Consider the following 18514-nt stretch of genomic DNA (forward strand, 5'->3'; position numbering starts at 1 on the left):
ATTTCATGGGTCGTTTTCTGAACGTTCATAACAATAACAGAATTTACAGATATGGAGAGAAAGAGTGCTTGTGAAATGTGAGTTATATCATTTCAAAGTATTGTTGTTCTTGTAGTATTCATTAGAAGTCATTGTCACGTTTTGGGTCACACACTAACACATAGGGACTTGAGATAATCTTAGCAAAATCGGGTATATGGTATAATAGGGGAGAAAGGACCTAACGAGTCGCCATTAATTCCTCGGTGCCTCGCTTCAAACTCTAAAATCTTCGATTTTTATTCAAAAAACTCATGAAAAAGTTTTGCCAGTCCAAAGGCAGAATGTTGTCCTTTATTGTCATCAATTGATTATTTACCTTACTTCATTAAAACTTAGAAAAAAATATTCTAACTTCTGGGAATTAGGTCGCCGTCGTTTACCCTACACCATTTTTTCCATGCAATTTTCGTGCATTACCTTAATTTTCCGCACTTGTCATCCTTTGCCCTCTATCTTAGAGCAAATTTTAAAAATATAACTGCTTTTGGTCATCCTCGCAATATTTGAGGGACCGTTGATCGTCCGTCTGGAGAGATCAGCTCCATTTTCACCTTCGATTAGCCTCAGAGTTCAATCGGGTCAGCCATATTTGATTCTGTAAACAACTAGTAATATTATCCAATCGTCTTTCACCGTTTAAACTTTAGTCATTCAGTGCGGATTTCATTCAATATGGTTGACCCGATTGAACTCGGAGGCTAATCGAAGGTGAAAATGGAGCTGATCTCTCAAGACGGATGATCAACGGTCCCTCAAATATTGTGAGGATGACCAAAAGCAGTTATATTTTTAAACGTTGCTCTAAGATAGAGTGCAATAGATGACAAGTGCGGAAAATTAAGGTAATGCACGAAAATTGCATGGAAAAAATGGTGTAGGGTTTAAGACGAGGACCTAATTCTCGGAAGTTCGAATATTTTTTTCTAAGTTTTAATGAAGTAAGGTAAATAATCAATTGATGACAATAAAGGACAACATTCTGCCTTTGGACTGGCAAAACTTTTTCATGAGTTTTTTGAATAAAAATCGAAGTTTTTAGAGTTTGAAGCGAGGCACTGAGGAATTAATGACGGCTCGTTAGGTCCCTTCTCCCCTATTATACTAATATACCCAATTTTGCTAAGATTGTCTCAAGTCCCTGTGCACTAACAGGTCCAGTACATCAGTACATTTAGCTTCGTAGCTAAAATTACCTACCGTAGCTTTATTTACATACCTCAGGTAGCTTTATTTAGCTATTTCAAAACAACTTTTAACAATTTTACATTTTATTTTAAAGCTGAACACGACTCTTAAATAGGCATACGCCATTTTCGATATTACTATCTACGATATCAGCACTGGGGTATACTCTTTGCATTTGTTACACCTGACTGCTTTATTTTCATGGGTATCGGCGTGGAATGGTGACCCGTGTTCATGCTGGTTATCTTGCATTAATTACCTTTGTTTACATTTTATTGCAGTAACGTGTATTTGTGTTTGTTTGTATACTGCACTGACCTGTGCAACTGTTGTAAGTTTCTTTGGTATCTTACTCTCTTGCATAAAAAGAAGTACTCGGTTATTTTTTGTCGCTACCAAGTGCTGTATAAGCATATGTCCATCTACACCGGTGACGATTGATTACATTGAACAGTGACTTAGTGAGCGGCTTTGTATAGGGGCCCTCAGATATAGCAGAGACCAAATGAATATGGCCGACACATTCCTTTTACGAATCGTGTTCAGCTTTAAGAAGACAAAAAATCACAAGTAAATGTCTACTAATATCTATTCTTGGTATATTATTTAAAAAGCAATCCAAAGCAGAGATAGTTTTAACATTGCTGCATTTGAACACTTTTTAAGGAAAAGTTTGAGTAACTGTACACACCTTGTGTGCGATGAGGCGTGGATAAATATGATTACTTAACATTGTGCTCATGTTAAACTAAACTGGTTTTCTTTGTTATTTCATTCAAGAGGTAACTGTTTGGTCACAAATTAAATGTAACAGTTGTATATAGCCCCAAAACTTTTAGAACTTTGATTGCAATTGCGCAGAAAAAGACACATCTCCAAGAGTGATTTTTCATGAATGTTTTCAGATGAGTTCAAAGTTGAAAATTATCACTGCATCAAAGTGCAATTTTCTGCACTTTCTGGGAAAAATGCTAATTTAAGAAGTAAGTTTGATTCAGTAGCTAAATAAAGCTACTTCAGGTAGGTAAATAAAGCTATGTAGGTAATTCAAGCTATGTAGCTAAATCTAGTGATTGTACCAGACCTGACTATTCTAATATCAGACACATATGTTTATCTTGTTTATGCTTGTTAAAATTCAGCTCCTGTAAAGTGCTGTAAAAATATATCAGGTAAATAATTTTTGGAAATTTCGTTTACCCTTACATTCTTAAATCGAGTGCACCAAGAATTTAATTGGATTTTAAGTGTATTTTTTTTTCTTTTGGTGATACTGAAAACAATATTGTTTGATTAACCATATTTACTTGTATTTCTGATACTTTATTAACTTTAAAACGGTTCCAAACAGCTCTATATGGCCTTTGAATGTCAGCTATAAAATTTAGCATTCTGACATCAATAAGTGGGGTCTTGCTAAAATAATGCACCCTAAAGTAATTAGTATCAAAAATAGGAGTAAAATATATGATAAATTAACATCAATACTGAGCAATAATTAAGCGAGCAACAAAAAAGCATCACTGTAAATCGAAGGTTTTGGAAATGCTTGGATCTATAGCTCTCTGGTTTATCTGTCTGAATTTTCTCAACCAGAGAGCTATAGTTCTACAGCTACATGTTGACATACAAAATTGTTGGAAATATCAATGGAATAGGGCATGAAGGAAAAGTGCTTACTGATGTCACATAAAATATGATAGAAACAATAGATTAAGTGTAATTGTTATTTGTTTTCAAGCATTCTTGAACTCGACTGTTATAATTTTTCGGCATTTGATTGTAGATTTTCAGCATGCAAAAAATGATGTCACAATCTCATTCATTTATTAACAGAGCAGAGTTTCCTGAAAATGTGACTGAGTTAGGGAAGGCAGAGTTAGGGGGTTTGGCGATAATTTTATTTTATATGGGCCAATGGGTATATGATTTGTAAAGTTTTAAAACTATTGATTTTGTTAAAAGCAAACTAGGCAAGTAAATAGGTCACTGATTGAAAGCTGGCAAAATTGTGACTTTGTTATCCCTGATAATTTTGAAGATTAATGTGATTTAAATTGCACAAGAATTGAAAAAAAGTAAACAATAGGGACCGTGAAATCATGCAAGACTTTGAACTTTTATGAAACTGTTATTTATGTCTTTTGTTATAGTTTTCAACAGGTTGAGACCACTTGTCCTAATGAAATATAATTGGCTGTTTGGGATATAATGTCCCAAATGGGATATAAATTCCAGTGCAAAAAATGATGATTATTAGGTCACCTGAGTCACTCAGGTGACCTATTGCTATCTGTTTTTGTCCGTCGTCGTGCGTCGTCCATCGTGCGTTAACTTTTGAACATTTTTAACTTCTTCTCTAGAACCGCTCAACCAATTTCAACCAAATTTGGTATATAGCATCTATGGGTGAAGGGGAACAAAAATTGTGAATTTCATGGTCCCTGCCCCCCCGGGGCCTGAGGGGTGGGGCTAAAACCACCAAAAATAATGCAATCTTTAAAAATCTTCTTCTTTACTCCCGGACATGAAGCAGTCAAACTGTTGGCATCATTGTAATAAGCATTGAGCCCTCTACCAAAATTGTGAAATTCATGGCCCCAGGGTCAGGGGTTCTGGCCCCAGGGTGGGGCTATATAGATCATATAGTGAAAGTGCATAAATTCTTTGAAAATCTTCTTCTCTGCTCCTGGGTATTAAATAAAGTTACTAAGTACATAGTTATGATGAGCAAGACTGTCTCTTCCAAAATTGTGAAATTCATGGCCCCAGGGTCAGGGGTTCTGGTGTTAGGGCGGGGCTGTATTGATTATATAGTGAAAATGCATTAATTCTTTGAAAATCTTCTTCTCTGCTCCTGGGTATTAAATAAAGGAACTAAGTACATAGTTATGATGAGCAAGAGTGCCTCTTCCAAAATTGTGAAATTCATGGCCCCAGGGTCAGGGGTTCTGGTGTTAGGGCAGGGCTCTATAAATTATATAGTGAAAATGCATTAATTCTTCGAAAATCTTCTTCTTTGCTCCTGGGTATTTAATAAAGTAACTAAGTACGTAGTTATGATGAGGAGGTGGGCCTCTTCCAGAATTTTGAAAGCCATGGCCCCTGGGTCAGGGGTTCTGGTGTTAGGGCAGGGCTCTATTGATTATATAGTAAAAATGCTTTAATTTTTTGAAAATCTTCTTCTCTGCTCCTGGGTATTATTTAAACAAACTAAGTGCATGGTTATGATGCATAAGGATGCCTTTTCAAAAATTGTGAATTTCATGGCCCCAGGGTCAGGGGTTCTGGTGTTAGGGCGGGGCTCTATTGATTATATAGTGAAAATGCATTGATTCTTTGAAAAACTTCTCTGCTACTGGAGATTATTTAAACAAACTAAGTGCATGATTATAATAGACAAGGATGCCTCTTCCAAAATTTTTAAATATATGGCCTCAGTTTTTGGGGTTCTTGAGGAGGGGGGGGGGGGGGGCTAGGGCAACAATGCTTCATCTATCAGTGTATTTAACTTCTAAATTGTTGTATTATACTCAGGTGACCGTTAAGGCCCTTGGGCCTCTTGTTTTTCATTTAGCTATAAATATTATAAATCCACATAAAAATACTTAAAAGCAGGAACTTTTGGTTAAAAAGTATTTCTGTATCCCTGCTGTGTAGGAGATTGATCCCTTTGAAGATTATTAGATATAAATTCAATTTTAAATTTTACACCTTTAAGATGCAAGAAAGATGAAGTGAAGTACACATGTCCCCGGTGTAATATCAGATACTGTGGACTGACGTGTTACAGGGATGACCTACACAGGGATTGCTCCGAGGCTTTCTACAAAGACTGCTGTATGGAAGCCTTAGAGAATCAGGATGTCAGGTAAGACTGCTGTATGGAAGCCTTAGAGAATCAGTATGTCAGGTAATACTGCTGTATGGAAGCCTTAGAGAATCAGGATGTTAGGTAATACTGCTGTATGGAAGCCTTAGAGAATCAGGATGTCAGGTAAGACTGCTGTATGGAAGCCTTAGAGAATCAGGATGTCAGGTAAGACTGCTGTATGGAAGCCTTAGAGAATTAGGATGTCAGGTAATACTGCTATATGGAGCCTTAGAGAATCAGTATGTCAGGTAATACTGTTGTATGGAAGCCTTAGAGAATCAGGAGGTCAGGTAATACTTAATAAAAGGCATTAGGTCTCTACCTGACTAGGTAACCAATGTCGTGAATGTACTTCTATCTGAGATGAAAAATGAAATAAACATGATAAAGTACAGTAAAACTTGTTGTACATTCTGAAATCTTGCCTATCATGATTTTAGGACTTACGGAAGTCCTTTTCAGTAAATTCAGTTGTTTGAAATGTTATCTTATGTACAATGTTGTCTAATCAGGCCAATTTCTATGGAACAGTGGTGTCTGGCTTCGACAAGCTTTGCTGTAATTGAAAAGGTTTGTTTTAAGAAGAAATACTACATTGCTGATAACCTTTAACTATAACACTGTGAATAAAGAAGATATCTATTTTTTTAGGTCACCTGAGTCACTCAGGTGACCTATTGCTATCCGTTTTTGTCCGTCGGCGTGCGTCGTGCGATGTGCGTTAACATTTGAACATTTTTAGCTTCTTCTCTGAAACCGCTCAACCAATTTCAACCAAATTTGGCATATAGCATCTATGGGTGAAGGGGAACAAAAATTTTGAATTTCATGGTCCCTGCCCCCCTGGGGCCTGAGGGGTGGGGCTAAAATCACCAAAATTAATGCAATCTTTAAAAATCTTCTTCTTTACTCCTGGACATCAAGCAGTCAAACTGTTGGCATCATTGTAATAAGCATTGAGTCCTCTACCAAAATTGTGAAATTCATGGCCCCAGGGTCAGGGGTTCTGGTGCTAGGGCGGGGCTATATAGATCATATAGTGAAAGTGCATTATTTCTTTGAAAATCTTCTTCTCTGCTCCTGGGTATTAAATAAACTCACAAAGTATATAGTTATGATGAGTAAGAGTGCCTCTTCCAAAATTGTGAATTTCATGGCCCCTGGGTCAGGGGTTCTGGTGTTAGGGCGGGGCTCTATTGATTATATAGTGAAAATGCATTAATTCTTTGAAAATCTTCTTCTCTACTCCTGGGTATTAAATTCAGTAACTAAGTACATAGTTAGGATGAGCAAGAATGCCTCTTTCAAAATTGTGAATTTCATGGCCCCAGGGGCAGGGGTTCTGGTGTTAGGGCGGGGCTCTATTGATCATATAGTGAAAATGCATTAATTCATTGAAAATCTTCTCCTCTGCTCCTGGGTATTAAATAAACTAACTAAGTACATAGTTATGATGAACAAGAGTGCCTCTTTCAAAATTGTGAATTTCGTGGCCCCTGGGTCAGGAGTTCTGGTGTTAGGGCGGAGCTCTATTGATTATGTAGTGAAAATGCATTAATTCTTTGAAAATCTTCTTCTCTACTCCTGGGTATTACTGAAACACATTAAATACATAGTTATGATAATCAAGGATGCCTCTTCCAAAATTGTGAAATTTGTGGCCCCTGGATCAGGGGTTCTGGTGTTAGGGTGGGGCTCTATTGATTATAAAGTGAAAATGTTTTAATTCTTTCAAAATCTCTTTCTCTGCACCTGGGTATTATTTAAACAAACTAAGTACATTGTTATGATAAGCAAGGATGTCTCTTCCAAAATTGTGCAATTCATGGCCCCGGGGACAGGAGTTCTGGTGCTAGGGCGGGGCTATATAGATCCTATAGTCAAGGTGAATTATTTCTTTGAAAATCTTCTTCTCTGCCCCTGGGTGTTGTTTAAACAGACTAAGTACATTGTTATGATACGCAAGGATGCCTCTTCCAAAATTGTGAATTTTATGACCCCAGGTTTAAAGGGTTCTGGTGAGGGGGGGGGGGGGGGGGCTTCTATTGATTATAAAGTGAAAAAGCAAAATTTCTTTGAAAATATTCTTTTCTGCTTCTGGTTAAAAAAGCAAAGAAGCTAAGTGTATAGTTATGATGAGCAAGAGTCTTCTTTCAGAGTAGTGAATTTCATGACCCCTGGGTCAGATGTGCTGGTGTGAGGGTGGGGCTCTTGATAATATAGTGAAAATGCATTAATTCTATTAAATAATCCTGTTTGCTCCTTAGTGTTAAGCAGATAAACAAAGTGATTAGTTATGATGAGCAAACTTATGGTCCCAGGGTCAGAAGCTCTGGTGTTTCGGGGGGGGGGGGGGGGGGGGGGGGGGGGCTCTATTGATAATATAGTGAATCTGTCGTAAAAATGCATTATTTCTTTAAAAATCTTCTCCGCACCTGGGCATATCTGAAGGTAAATAGAGTAAAAATTTTATAAGGAAGGGAATTTTTACCAGATTTTTGAACATCTGGACCATTTGGTCAAGTTTGGGCAACAAAGCTTCACCTTTCAGTTCATATTATACTCTATGCATCCTTTAAATTATTGTATCATACTCAGGTGACCGTTAAGGCCCTTAGGCCTCTTGTTATATTCTTTCAACCTGATGCAAGTAACTGTGTACATGTATCTCTGCTCCACAGTTGGGGGAAAGGGGAGGTCCTTGATTTGACCTTCATTTTACTCTTTAAAGGTTTACATTTGAAAAGTAACTAAATGCTTAAATACCGAGGATAATATTTTTCCCTGGGTTTTCTTTCATTTTTAAGCTCGCCTGAGCTGAAAGCCTAATCGGCCTTTGCTGATTACCTATTGTCCAGCATCCATCTGTCTGTCTAGCTGTCGGTTTATAAATCCATCTGACTGACTGTAAACTTTTTACATTTTTGACTATTTTTTAGAACCACTGGGCCAATTTCAAGCACATTTGGTAACGGGGATTTTAAATTATAGAAATGAAGAGCCAACCCCTTTTCAAAGGGGAGAAAAATCAAGAAAAAGTAAATATAGGGTGTGGGGTCATTAAAAACTCTTCTCAAGAACAATTAGATAAGAAACTAGAGCCGAGCTCGTTGCAAAGCAACGAGTAGGTCTTCCGTTGGAGCTGCAGGCAGGAAGAAGTGACCTTGAGTCAAGGTCATGCCATATCATAAGGTTATAAGCAATCTTGTAAGAGGTATCAACTAACAATGTTTCACTCTGTATTATAAAGACGATAAAGGAATGCATGTGACCTTGAACTTGTCCAAATGACCTTGCGAAAGTCATGACACTCTCTGGTTATGAGCAAACCCCATCTGTGTATTACTAACTTCTCAAATTCACTCATGTTCATACAGTCCATACATCCAGTCAAAATATCTTATCCTTATTGACCTTGAACTTGAGTTTAGGCCATGTCACACTCTGCATGATACCAACAATGTTTCACTAGAAAAAGACGGTAACGAATTTAAAGCTTCTCATCCAAACTCATCCAAATGACCTTTCATCAAGACCATAACACACACTGGTTAAGAAAAATCCCAATCTGTGAGTTATTGACTGGATAAGGTTAGCCATGTTCTTTCAGACCATAGATCGAGTCAAATAATTTATCAGGTTCCACACAATGATTTAAGGATTCATTGTGAATGTTTTTGTCCAGTTTGGATATTGAACAAGACGTGTTTGTGAAACACTGATGCCCCGGTATCGAGCTTATGGCAAAGGTTTAAGTTTCTCAAATCCGTATCCAACTCCAAGGTCAAAGTCAAGAGATAAGAAATTATGTTACCCAAAGAAAGATCTCGTCTCAGTGAATATAACTGTGAAATATGAAACCGCTATAAGACTAACTATTGAAAAGCATGGCAAAGGTTAATTTTTTTTATACTCAAGTCAAATGTTAAGGTCAAGGATAGATTAACGGTGTCCAAAGGAATGCCTTGTCATAAGAAATAGACATTGAAATATGAAAGCCCTAGCATTAATTATTCAAAAGTTATGACAAAGGTCAACGTTTTTTTTTTTCAAAAGTAGGTCAAACCCCAAGATCAAGGACAAAACTCAAAACTGTCGGTACTCAAGGGAGGGTCTTGTCACAAGAAACACACATGTAAAAATACGAAAACCCTAACACCAACCGTTGAAAAGTTATGAATGAGATTAAAATGTTTCAAAGGTAGGTCAAACTCTAAGGTCAAAGGTGAAAAGTCAAAACTTTTAATTTTTTTTAAAGTACGTCAAACTCCAAGGTCAAGGTCAAATAGTAAAAATTGTTGATATCCAATGAACAGCGTTTTCACAAGGAATACACCTGTGAGTGTGAAAACACTAGTCCCAACCGTTCAAAAGGTATTGCCAAGGTTAGATTTTTTAAAAAGTGGGTCAAACTCCAAGGTGAACGTCACAAGGTCAAAAATATTTATTCCAAAGAAAAGGTCTTGTCACAAAGAATTTCGGATGTGAAGTATGAAAGCCCTAACGCCAACTGTTCAAAAGGCTAAATTTTGCATAGTTGGTCAAACTAAAAGGCTGTAGAAAGGATAAGAGAGACTCCGAGATATTCAATCAAGTAAACTTATGATACTGCAGATCAAATAAAGCATGAGCTATAAGAGCAGGCACGTAGCATCAGCCTCCCCCTTTTTTCAGACCTAATTTTTTACTTTAGTAATGTTCATTGAAAGTCCCGTTGGCCCCCACTTTTTGTTGCAGTATAGTCCCGTTGTCCCCACCCCTTTCCGCCAGGAAATAGGATTCTGAGCTATTTTCCTATTTTGGTTTTGCTTGTGAAGTCTTTTCAGGTAAGTTAATTTTTTTTCTCTGGCTCCCCCCCCCCCCCCTTTTCAAAAACGATGCTATGTCCTTGAAAAGTAACATGTAGAAATGTCTGTCCTGGCATATGTTAAAGTTTTATAATCTAAAGCCTAACTTTGCACTTAAACCACAAACACATACGTGTAGTACAAAATAATGATAAAAATAGAAATAATCAGTAATATTTAATTATTAAGCTAAAAAATGAAAATAATACAAAAAATTCTATATTACATATATAGAGAGATTGTCAATCAAATGGCATGTTCAACGCAATAGCAGCAATAAGAAACTCGCCGACAGTTTTTTTTTTTTTTAAATTCCAAATTGCTTTTTAATTTCTACAGATATTTATAATCCTTTCAATGTATGTTCGTGGATTATTGATGGAATAATTTCAGTTACATGTCAAGTTTAATATTATGGTGTTTGTGCTTTGTAGCAAGGATTTGCTAAATACTTATAATTTTCTATGATTGTACCGAAAAGTAGATACATGTTTTAAAGCAGAGCTGCCGCTCAAGCTTTATTTCTGTCGTGTAGATCTAGAGGTCTTTGTATATATCATAGGTAAAAGTACCAATACCGATGATCACATCCCTTCAAAGTTATATTATTCTTGTTTATTACGCCCCTTGCAGTGGCAGATCCAGGAATTTCATAACGGGGGGGGGGGGGGAGTAGAAGGCAGGGGAGGGGTCGGGGGGCTGCAATGAAGCCCCCAGAGGGTCTATAACAAAGCCCTGGTGGGGATCCAGGGGCGAAGCCCCCAGAAGTTGACAAATTCTTACAAATAAGAGATGTTTTTTCCTTGATTTAAGGATAATGGACATATAAGTTCTACATACAAAAAATTCGAAAACGGAAGGGGGGGGGGGCGTGCGCCCGGCGCGCCGGCCCTGGACCCGCCTTTGCTTTTTTTTATTTTATACATGTAGTTATGCACCTCACCAACCCTTCTTGTGTTCAAGATGTTTCAGTCGTTTGTTTGCATTATAACTTAACAAGAAGTCAGTGATTTTTGTGTGAAGTTTAGTTTTTAAAATTCCGAAAATGACAGGCTAAAAGGATATTTATTATTGATGAAAATAATGAAATTGGTAATCAAAGTTCAAAATACACGTGCGGTGGCGATATTCAAAATTGACAGGAAGTCGCTTGACTTTTTAATACACTTAAAGATGGTGTCAAGAGGAAAGAGTTTGAAAGGTTTGACAAATACACACATACATCACAGAGTTGACCAATATGAATGCATTATGATCAGGTCACGTGGTAAGTACCTCTATCACAATAATTGACACATGGAGCACCTGCATTGATTTCTTATAATTAAGTTAAAAATTCATTTTAAAAAAAATGAAGATATTAGTTAATAAAAGTTTTATTAATTATTTATTATTTAAACTGTAATGGTTTGGGTCGTGGATATCGGCCTGGGTAGCTCAGTCGGTACAGCACCTGACTAGTGATGCAGGGGTCCCGAAGAAAATTAAAGAATATTTGCTAAAGGTACGTGTATAGTCAATCAGATTAGAAATACAGCGACTATCAGAATTCCGGGCCGTAAAAAAGATCTGATTTTGATTAGATCTCAGGTATAGGCGAATGTGTGTGTACTGAAGGGGTTAGTTAATTCATTCAAGATTTATTATATTGTTCGTTTGGACGAAGGCTTCATAAAAATATACAAACTGCCTGTACAGGTGCACTATACCGGTACACATCAATGAATGTTCGGATTAATTCAAAAATCGGCGGACATTAATTTATTTTAGTTATCTAAAGGCAATTTTATTTCCAGAGACATTTATATTTTCTGTTTTTTATGTCTCGGATTTTTCTTTTTTGTGATTTACCGGTTTACAAAGGCCTGTGTTTTAACAGCTGTTCATAAACGCTGTCAATTAATATATGATCAGAGAAAACGAGACATCTCCCGGTAATTCATTTCTTATGGAAAATATATGGATTGACATCTTAGCATTTACCTGTGTAATTACGATGTTACAAACCGTGACGATGACTGGCCAGGAGGACTACCCGTTATAAAAACAACTCATGATCAACTCAGCGGACCTATAATTCACTTTAATATATGCTGTAAATCAATAAAATCATTTCAGTGTAGTCGATATTTTATTGCAAAAATAATGAAAAAAAAATACGGGATTTAGAATTTTTCTGTATTTCAAACTCTCGATATGCATATATTTGGGGCGCTCTTGCATATGCACTTATAAAACGTGCATGTTCTGTACTTGCATGCGTGTACATTGTATGTGTCCGTAAAACCTTAAGAGAGCTGATAAATGTGTTCTGATTTTCAGAAAAAATAATGGGAACCTATAAATAATTACACGTTTATCATTTTGTTCGCATACAGTAACAAGTTAAGTAGAAAAAATAATTTGTTCAACATCGAGGTGCCCGCGGCTCTCTGTGGCCACGTGCATGTAAACGAGGACTGGACTACAACACTAAAGACACAAAGCGACAGAGATGGATGAAACTGTTTGCTATATTACAAAGACTTGAATTATACTACATGTATATTTGAAGGAATTTTTATTTATGTTAATGTTTATTTAATTCTATAAATAATAAATGGACATTCACAAGAGTGATGGTAAAAATAATATGTGCGTAACATGCGTAGTAATTACAATTATTTACCGAAGCCCCCATTCAATTACAATTGCAAATGAATTAAAATACAACAACACGGGATAGAGCAATACTTTTTTTAAATGTATTGTTGCGTGAACAGACAAAACAGCGATTAAAATTCAAAATGATTTTTATGCACCAGTGTTTGGAATTAAGATTATAAAAGATCGGTAAAGTAATCTTACTGATTCGATATAATCAAAAACATAACTTTCCTTTAATTAATAGCTCTTTGTACAAAATTGACATTATACGCGATCACAAATACTAGCTTTGTTTATGGCCACAGGTGGCTAGTACACTGGTGACCTCGATCAAAGGCGTGGGATTCGCGCGTTGGGTTACACAACTACATAACTTCGAGCTGAACATGGAGACCGTAATATGCATACAGCTAATGATCGTGAATTATTCAATGCATACAGTTTAAAATCACTTACAAAGTTTGTTGTAATAATAAACGTAGAAAGATAGATTTAATATTCTCCGCTTTTGAACACTATTAATCTAATTTAATAAAGAAGAAAAGAAAGACTAGTTGTAATAAATAATTTAATAGTGAACCATAAACCACGTTTTAAACCTTATTAAAACGAAAATTAACATTAAATACCGCAGGGTATATTATTGATAGCAAGTCTGTTTAAGTTATACACATGAAGAGGTCTGATTTCCTTGCCGAATGAAAAACGTTACCTGTTTACCTGGCCTGCTTTCTAATACGTATTACGCAATACCCATGGTATACTCGAACAAAACAACATTTTCATTAGATCAAAAAGGTGTAAAAGAACAATTTTGTTCCCAAGGTCCAGATCGAAATATTTACCGTTTTTGAGTTATAAAGCAAAAACTTTTAAGGCCCCAAGATCCCTAATCATAGGGGCCAGCCCCTTTTAAATAGTATAATATGAAAGCCCTTGCAATTATGCACAACTTTTGTTCTACATGTCTTAACAAAATATTTCTAGTTTTCAAGATATAAAGGAAAATATGTCAATTTTTTTGCTGTTTTCCGCGTTCTAACTTTTGACCCCTCTCTAGCGCCATTTTTAATGCAAAAATCAAATAACAAAAACCGATGTGCACAACTTCAATGCTTCCTCTTTTGAATTTCAAAGGGTTTTGTGCTCCAATTATAACCATTTCTGATCCTTTGTCTGGAAATCGGAGGCATGCAAAATTCAATCAAAGGGGAATAACTCGTGAACAGAAAGTAATTTCCGAATTGTATTACGGTATTCTGACAGTGTTTTGTAAAGTCTAAAAGCTCTGAAAATTTGAACAAAATCTGTTTAAAAATGAGGAAGATATGAAGCGTCAAAGTTGGCGTCTAGGAAAAAAAAAAAAAAAGAATAATAAGAACTAGATTCGATCTCGTTGCGAGCAACGAGTGGGTCTTCCGTCCGCTTTTTCGATAAGATGAGATAAGAATTTGACTCAGATTTTCGTTTAGAAATATTGATATAAGTAAATTGTTAAGACGAACACTTTTGCTTCAGTAATGTGCACGTGTAACAAAATATTGATCATTAAAAAGAAATAGATTAGTAAAGACTTTCGGCCTACTTGGCCCCTTATAAGAGTGGTCAGCCCCTTTTCTTGATCAATACAATCTTAAAACTGGCCCTTCAACTCCCTAATGGGGACGTTTAGCAAAAATTGAAAGGTTATATATTGTTCAGAACATTATTTTGAACATCTTTTATTCAATATTGCTTATCAGAACATTTCCCACTTTCGAGATATTTCTGGCCCTTTTGGCCCCTAATCATGTAACATGTGATTTAAATATCATAATATATAGTTGAAAATTGTTGAGATAAACATTTTTGTTTCAATAATGAATTACAAATATTGATCATTAAACAGTTATTGATTAGTCCCTCTGGGCCCTTATTTTGAGGGGCCAGCCCCTTTTTCTTTATACCACTTCAAAGCTCTCATGATTTTGAACATTTTTTGTTCAACAACTATTTAGAAATTCTTTTTCGTTTCCGAGATATATGCGAAAGATATATTTAGGGGCTGGCCCTTCAACTCCTTAATGGGTACGTTTATCAAAAACTAAAAGGTTGCATATTGTTCAGAACATTATTCTAAACATCTTTTGTTCAGTATTGCTTATCAAAATATTTCCCACTTTTCAGATATAAAGCGTCGAAGATTTGGCATTCTGGCCCCTTTTGCCCCCTAATCATGTAACATATGACATAAATATTATTATATATAGTTGAAGATTGTTAAGATCAACATTTTTGCTTCAGTAATGTATACCAAAATATTGATTGCGAAAGAGTTATTGATTAAATACTTTTGGCGCCTCTCGGCCCCTATTTTGAGGGGCCAGTCCCTTTTTCTTCATACCACTTTAAAGATCTTATGATTCTGAACACGTTTTGCTCAACAACTATTCAGAAATTCTTTTTTGTTTCCGAGATATATGCGAAAGATATATTTAGGGGCTGGCCCTTCAACTCCTTAATGGGTACGTTTAGCAAAAAATGAAAGGTTGCATATTGTTTAGAACAATATTTTGAACATCTTTTGTTCAATATTGCTTATCAAAATACTTCCCACTTTTGAGATATAAAGCGTCAACGATTTAGCATTCTGGCCCCTTATGGCCCCTAATTATGTAACGTATGATGCGAATATTGTAATCTATAGTTGTAAATTGTTAAAATAAACATTTTTGCTTCAGTAATGCATTAAAAAATATTGATCGTTAAAGAGTTATTGATTTAATACTTTTGGCCCCTCTCGGCCTCTAATATGACGAGTCATCCCTTTTTCTTTGATATCATGATAAAGATCTTGTCATTCTGCACAAATATTGTTCAATATGTTTTAACAAAATAATTATACTTTAAAAGATATTGTACAAAATGTCTCAAAAATTCATTCATGATTCGTGTCCTAAATTTCGACCCCTACCGAGCTTCCATACTAGGCACTTTCGGAAAATATCTAAACCCAGGTGCATAATGGCAACATGTCCTCTATCATCACTGAAAATTTCAGCGCTCTAGCTTAAGCCGTTTTTGAGTTCCATCGCAGACAAGGAGGTCCTCTGAATTTTAATAAAAGGGCGATAACTTCCAACCGGAAGTGATTTTTCAAATTTTGAAATGCCGGTACAAACTTCAGATGATAAGACATAAACTCTGAAAATTTGAAGTAAATCGATCAATTCATCTCCGAGAAATCTTCTGCACAAAATCGGTAAGGAGAAAAAAAAGAAGAAGAACTAGATGAGATCTCGTTGCGAGCAACGAGTGGGTCTTCCGTCCGATTTTTGATAAGATGATATAAGAATTTGACTGAGATTTTCGATCAAATATAATGATATAAATAAATTGTTAAGACGAACAATTTTGCTTTAATACCGTAATGTTTAACAAAATATTGAACATTAAAGGGTTATAGATTAAAGACCTTCGGCCCTTCTTGGCCCCTAATGTGAGAGGTCAGCCCCTTTTTCTTGATATCATCTTAAAGCTCTCATGATTTTGAACACTTTTTGTTCAACAACTATTCAGAAATTCATTTTTGTTTTGAGGATATATGCAAAAGAAATATTAAGGGCCGGCCCTTCAAGTCCTAAATGGAGATGTCTAGCAAAAATCGAAAGAATGCATATTGTTCAGAATTTTATTTTGAACGTCTTTTGTTCAATACTGTTTATCAAAATATTCTTCCTTTTCGAGATATATTGCGCCAAAGATTATGCAATCTGGCCCCCTAAAGACCCCTTATTGCGTAACATATGATATCAACATCATGTTATTTAGAAAAAGTGTGTGAAGATGAACTATTTCGCTTCAGTAATATATTACAAAATATTGATCATTAAAGAGTTATTGATTGTATACTTTTGGCCCCTCTCGGCCCTTTATTTAAAGGGTCAGACCCTTTTCATTGATATCACCTTAAAGCTCTCATGATTTTGAACACTTTTTGTTCAACAACTATTCAAAAATTCTTTTTCGTTTCCAAAATATATGCAAAGGATATATTTAGGGGCCGGTCCTTCAACTCCTTAATGGGGACGTTTAGCAAAAAATGAAAGGTTGCATATTGTTTAGAACATTATTTTGAACATCTTTTGTTCAATATTGCTTATCAAAATATTTCATAGTTTTAAGATATAAAGCGTCAAAGATTTGGCATTCTGGCCCCTTATGGCCCCTAATTATGTAACATATGATGTGAATATCATAATACATATAGTTGTAAATTGTTGAGATAAACATTTTTGCTTCAGTAATGCATTACAAAATATTGATCGTTAAAGAGTAATTGTTCAAAGACTTTCGGTCCCTCTCAGCCCCTATTTTGAGGGTCCAGCCCCTTTTTCTTCATATCACTTTAAAGCTCTCATAATTTTGAACACTTTTTATTTAACAACTAGTCAGAAATTCTTTTTCGTTTCTGAGATATTTTCAAAGGAAGTATTTAGGGGCCAGTCCTTCAACTCCTTAATGGGGACGTTTAACAAAAAATGAAAGGTTGCATATTGTTTATAACATTATTTTGAACATCTTTCGTTCAATATTGCTTATCAAAATATTTCATACTTTTAAGATATAAAGCGTCAAAGATTTGGCATTCTGGCCCCTTATGGCCCCTAATTATGTAACATTAGATGTGAATATCATAATATATAGTTGTAAAGTGTGGAGATAAACATTTTTGCTTCAGTAATGCATTACAAAATATTGATCGTTAAAGAGTAATTGATCAAAGACTTTCGGCCCCTCTCAGCCCCTATTTTGAGGGTCCAGCCCCTTTTTTATCACATCATTTTAAAGCTCTCATGATTTTGAACACTTTTTGTTCAATAATTAGTCAGAAATTCTTTTTCGTTTCTGAGATATTTGCAAAAGAAGTATTTAGGGGCCGATCCTTCAACTCCTTAATGGGGACGTTTAGCAAAAAATGAAAGGTTGCATATTGTTTAGAACATTATTTTGAACATCTTTTGTTCAATATTGCTTATGAAAATATGTCATAGTTTTAAGATATAAAGCGTCAAAGATTTGGCATTCTGGCCCCTTATGGCCCCTAATTATGTAACATATGACATATATATTATAATAAATAGTTGTAAATTGTTAAGATAAACATTTTTGCTTCAGTAATGTATACCAAAATATTGATCGTTAAAGAGTTATTGATTTAATACTTTTGGCCCCTCTCGGCCCCTAATATGATGAGTCAGCCCTTTTTTCTTGATATCATATTAAAGATCTTGTCATTCTGCACAAATATTGTTCAGTACGTCTTAACAAAATAATTATACTTTAAAAGATATGATACAAAATGTCTCAAAAATTCACTCATGTTTCGTGTCCTAAATTTTGACCCCTACCGAGCTTTCATACTAGGCACTTCCGGAAAATATCCAAACCCAGGTGCAAAATGGCAATATGTCCTCTATCATCACTGAAAATTTCAGCGCTCTGGCTTAAGCCGTTTTTGAGTTCCATCGCAGACAAGGAGGTCCTCTAAATTTTGATAAAAGGGCGATAACTTCCGACCGGAAGTTAATATCCCTTAACGGAATTGCCGGAATTAACTTCAGATGTCAACGCATCTACCATGAAAATTTGAATGAAATTGAACAAGCCATCTCCGAGAAATCTTCTGCACAAAATTTGTAAGAAGAAAAAAGAATAAAAATAATAATAATAAAAGTGAAAAAGAAACCGAAGAATAATAGAAGGGTCTTCCGCTGAAGACGGAAGACCCTAATAATCTTAATCGTAACAATCAGTAGAAGGTCTTCCGTTGGAAACGGAAGACCTTAAAGATGAAACTTAAGTGAAAGCTTCCTGAGATAGAGTAAATTAAATTGTTCAAATCATGGCCCCTGAGGGTAGGGTGGGGCCTCAAAAGGGG

General features: G+C 35.6%; 1 protein-coding gene across 3 annotated transcripts in view; it reads left to right on the plus strand.

Moving 5' to 3' along the window:
• Window positions 1-18514, plus strand: part of LOC133174160 (zinc finger HIT domain-containing protein 2-like) — a 26459-nt gene continuing 7945 nt past the window's right edge. The window contains exons 1-2 of one of the 3 annotated variants that reach the window (XM_061309219.1): window positions 1-77; window positions 4949-5098. In XM_061309219.1, the coding sequence (XP_061165203.1) occupies window positions 52-77; window positions 4949-5098 (176 nt within the window). In that variant the 5' untranslated portion in view covers window positions 1-51. Of the gene's footprint in view, window positions 78-4948; window positions 5099-5347; window positions 5392-5654; window positions 5672-18514 lie in introns of those variants that run through there. The other 2 variants (XM_061309220.1, XM_061309221.1) reach the window with 2 other exon arrangements.

The sequence above is a fragment of the Saccostrea echinata genome, unplaced genomic scaffold, assembly GCF_033153115.1.
Source record: "Saccostrea echinata isolate AGI-Se365-2 ecotype Australia unplaced genomic scaffold, CSIRO_AGI_Sech_v1 ptg000057l, whole genome shotgun sequence".
NCBI lineage: Eukaryota > Metazoa > Mollusca > Bivalvia > Ostreida > Ostreidae > Saccostrea > Saccostrea echinata.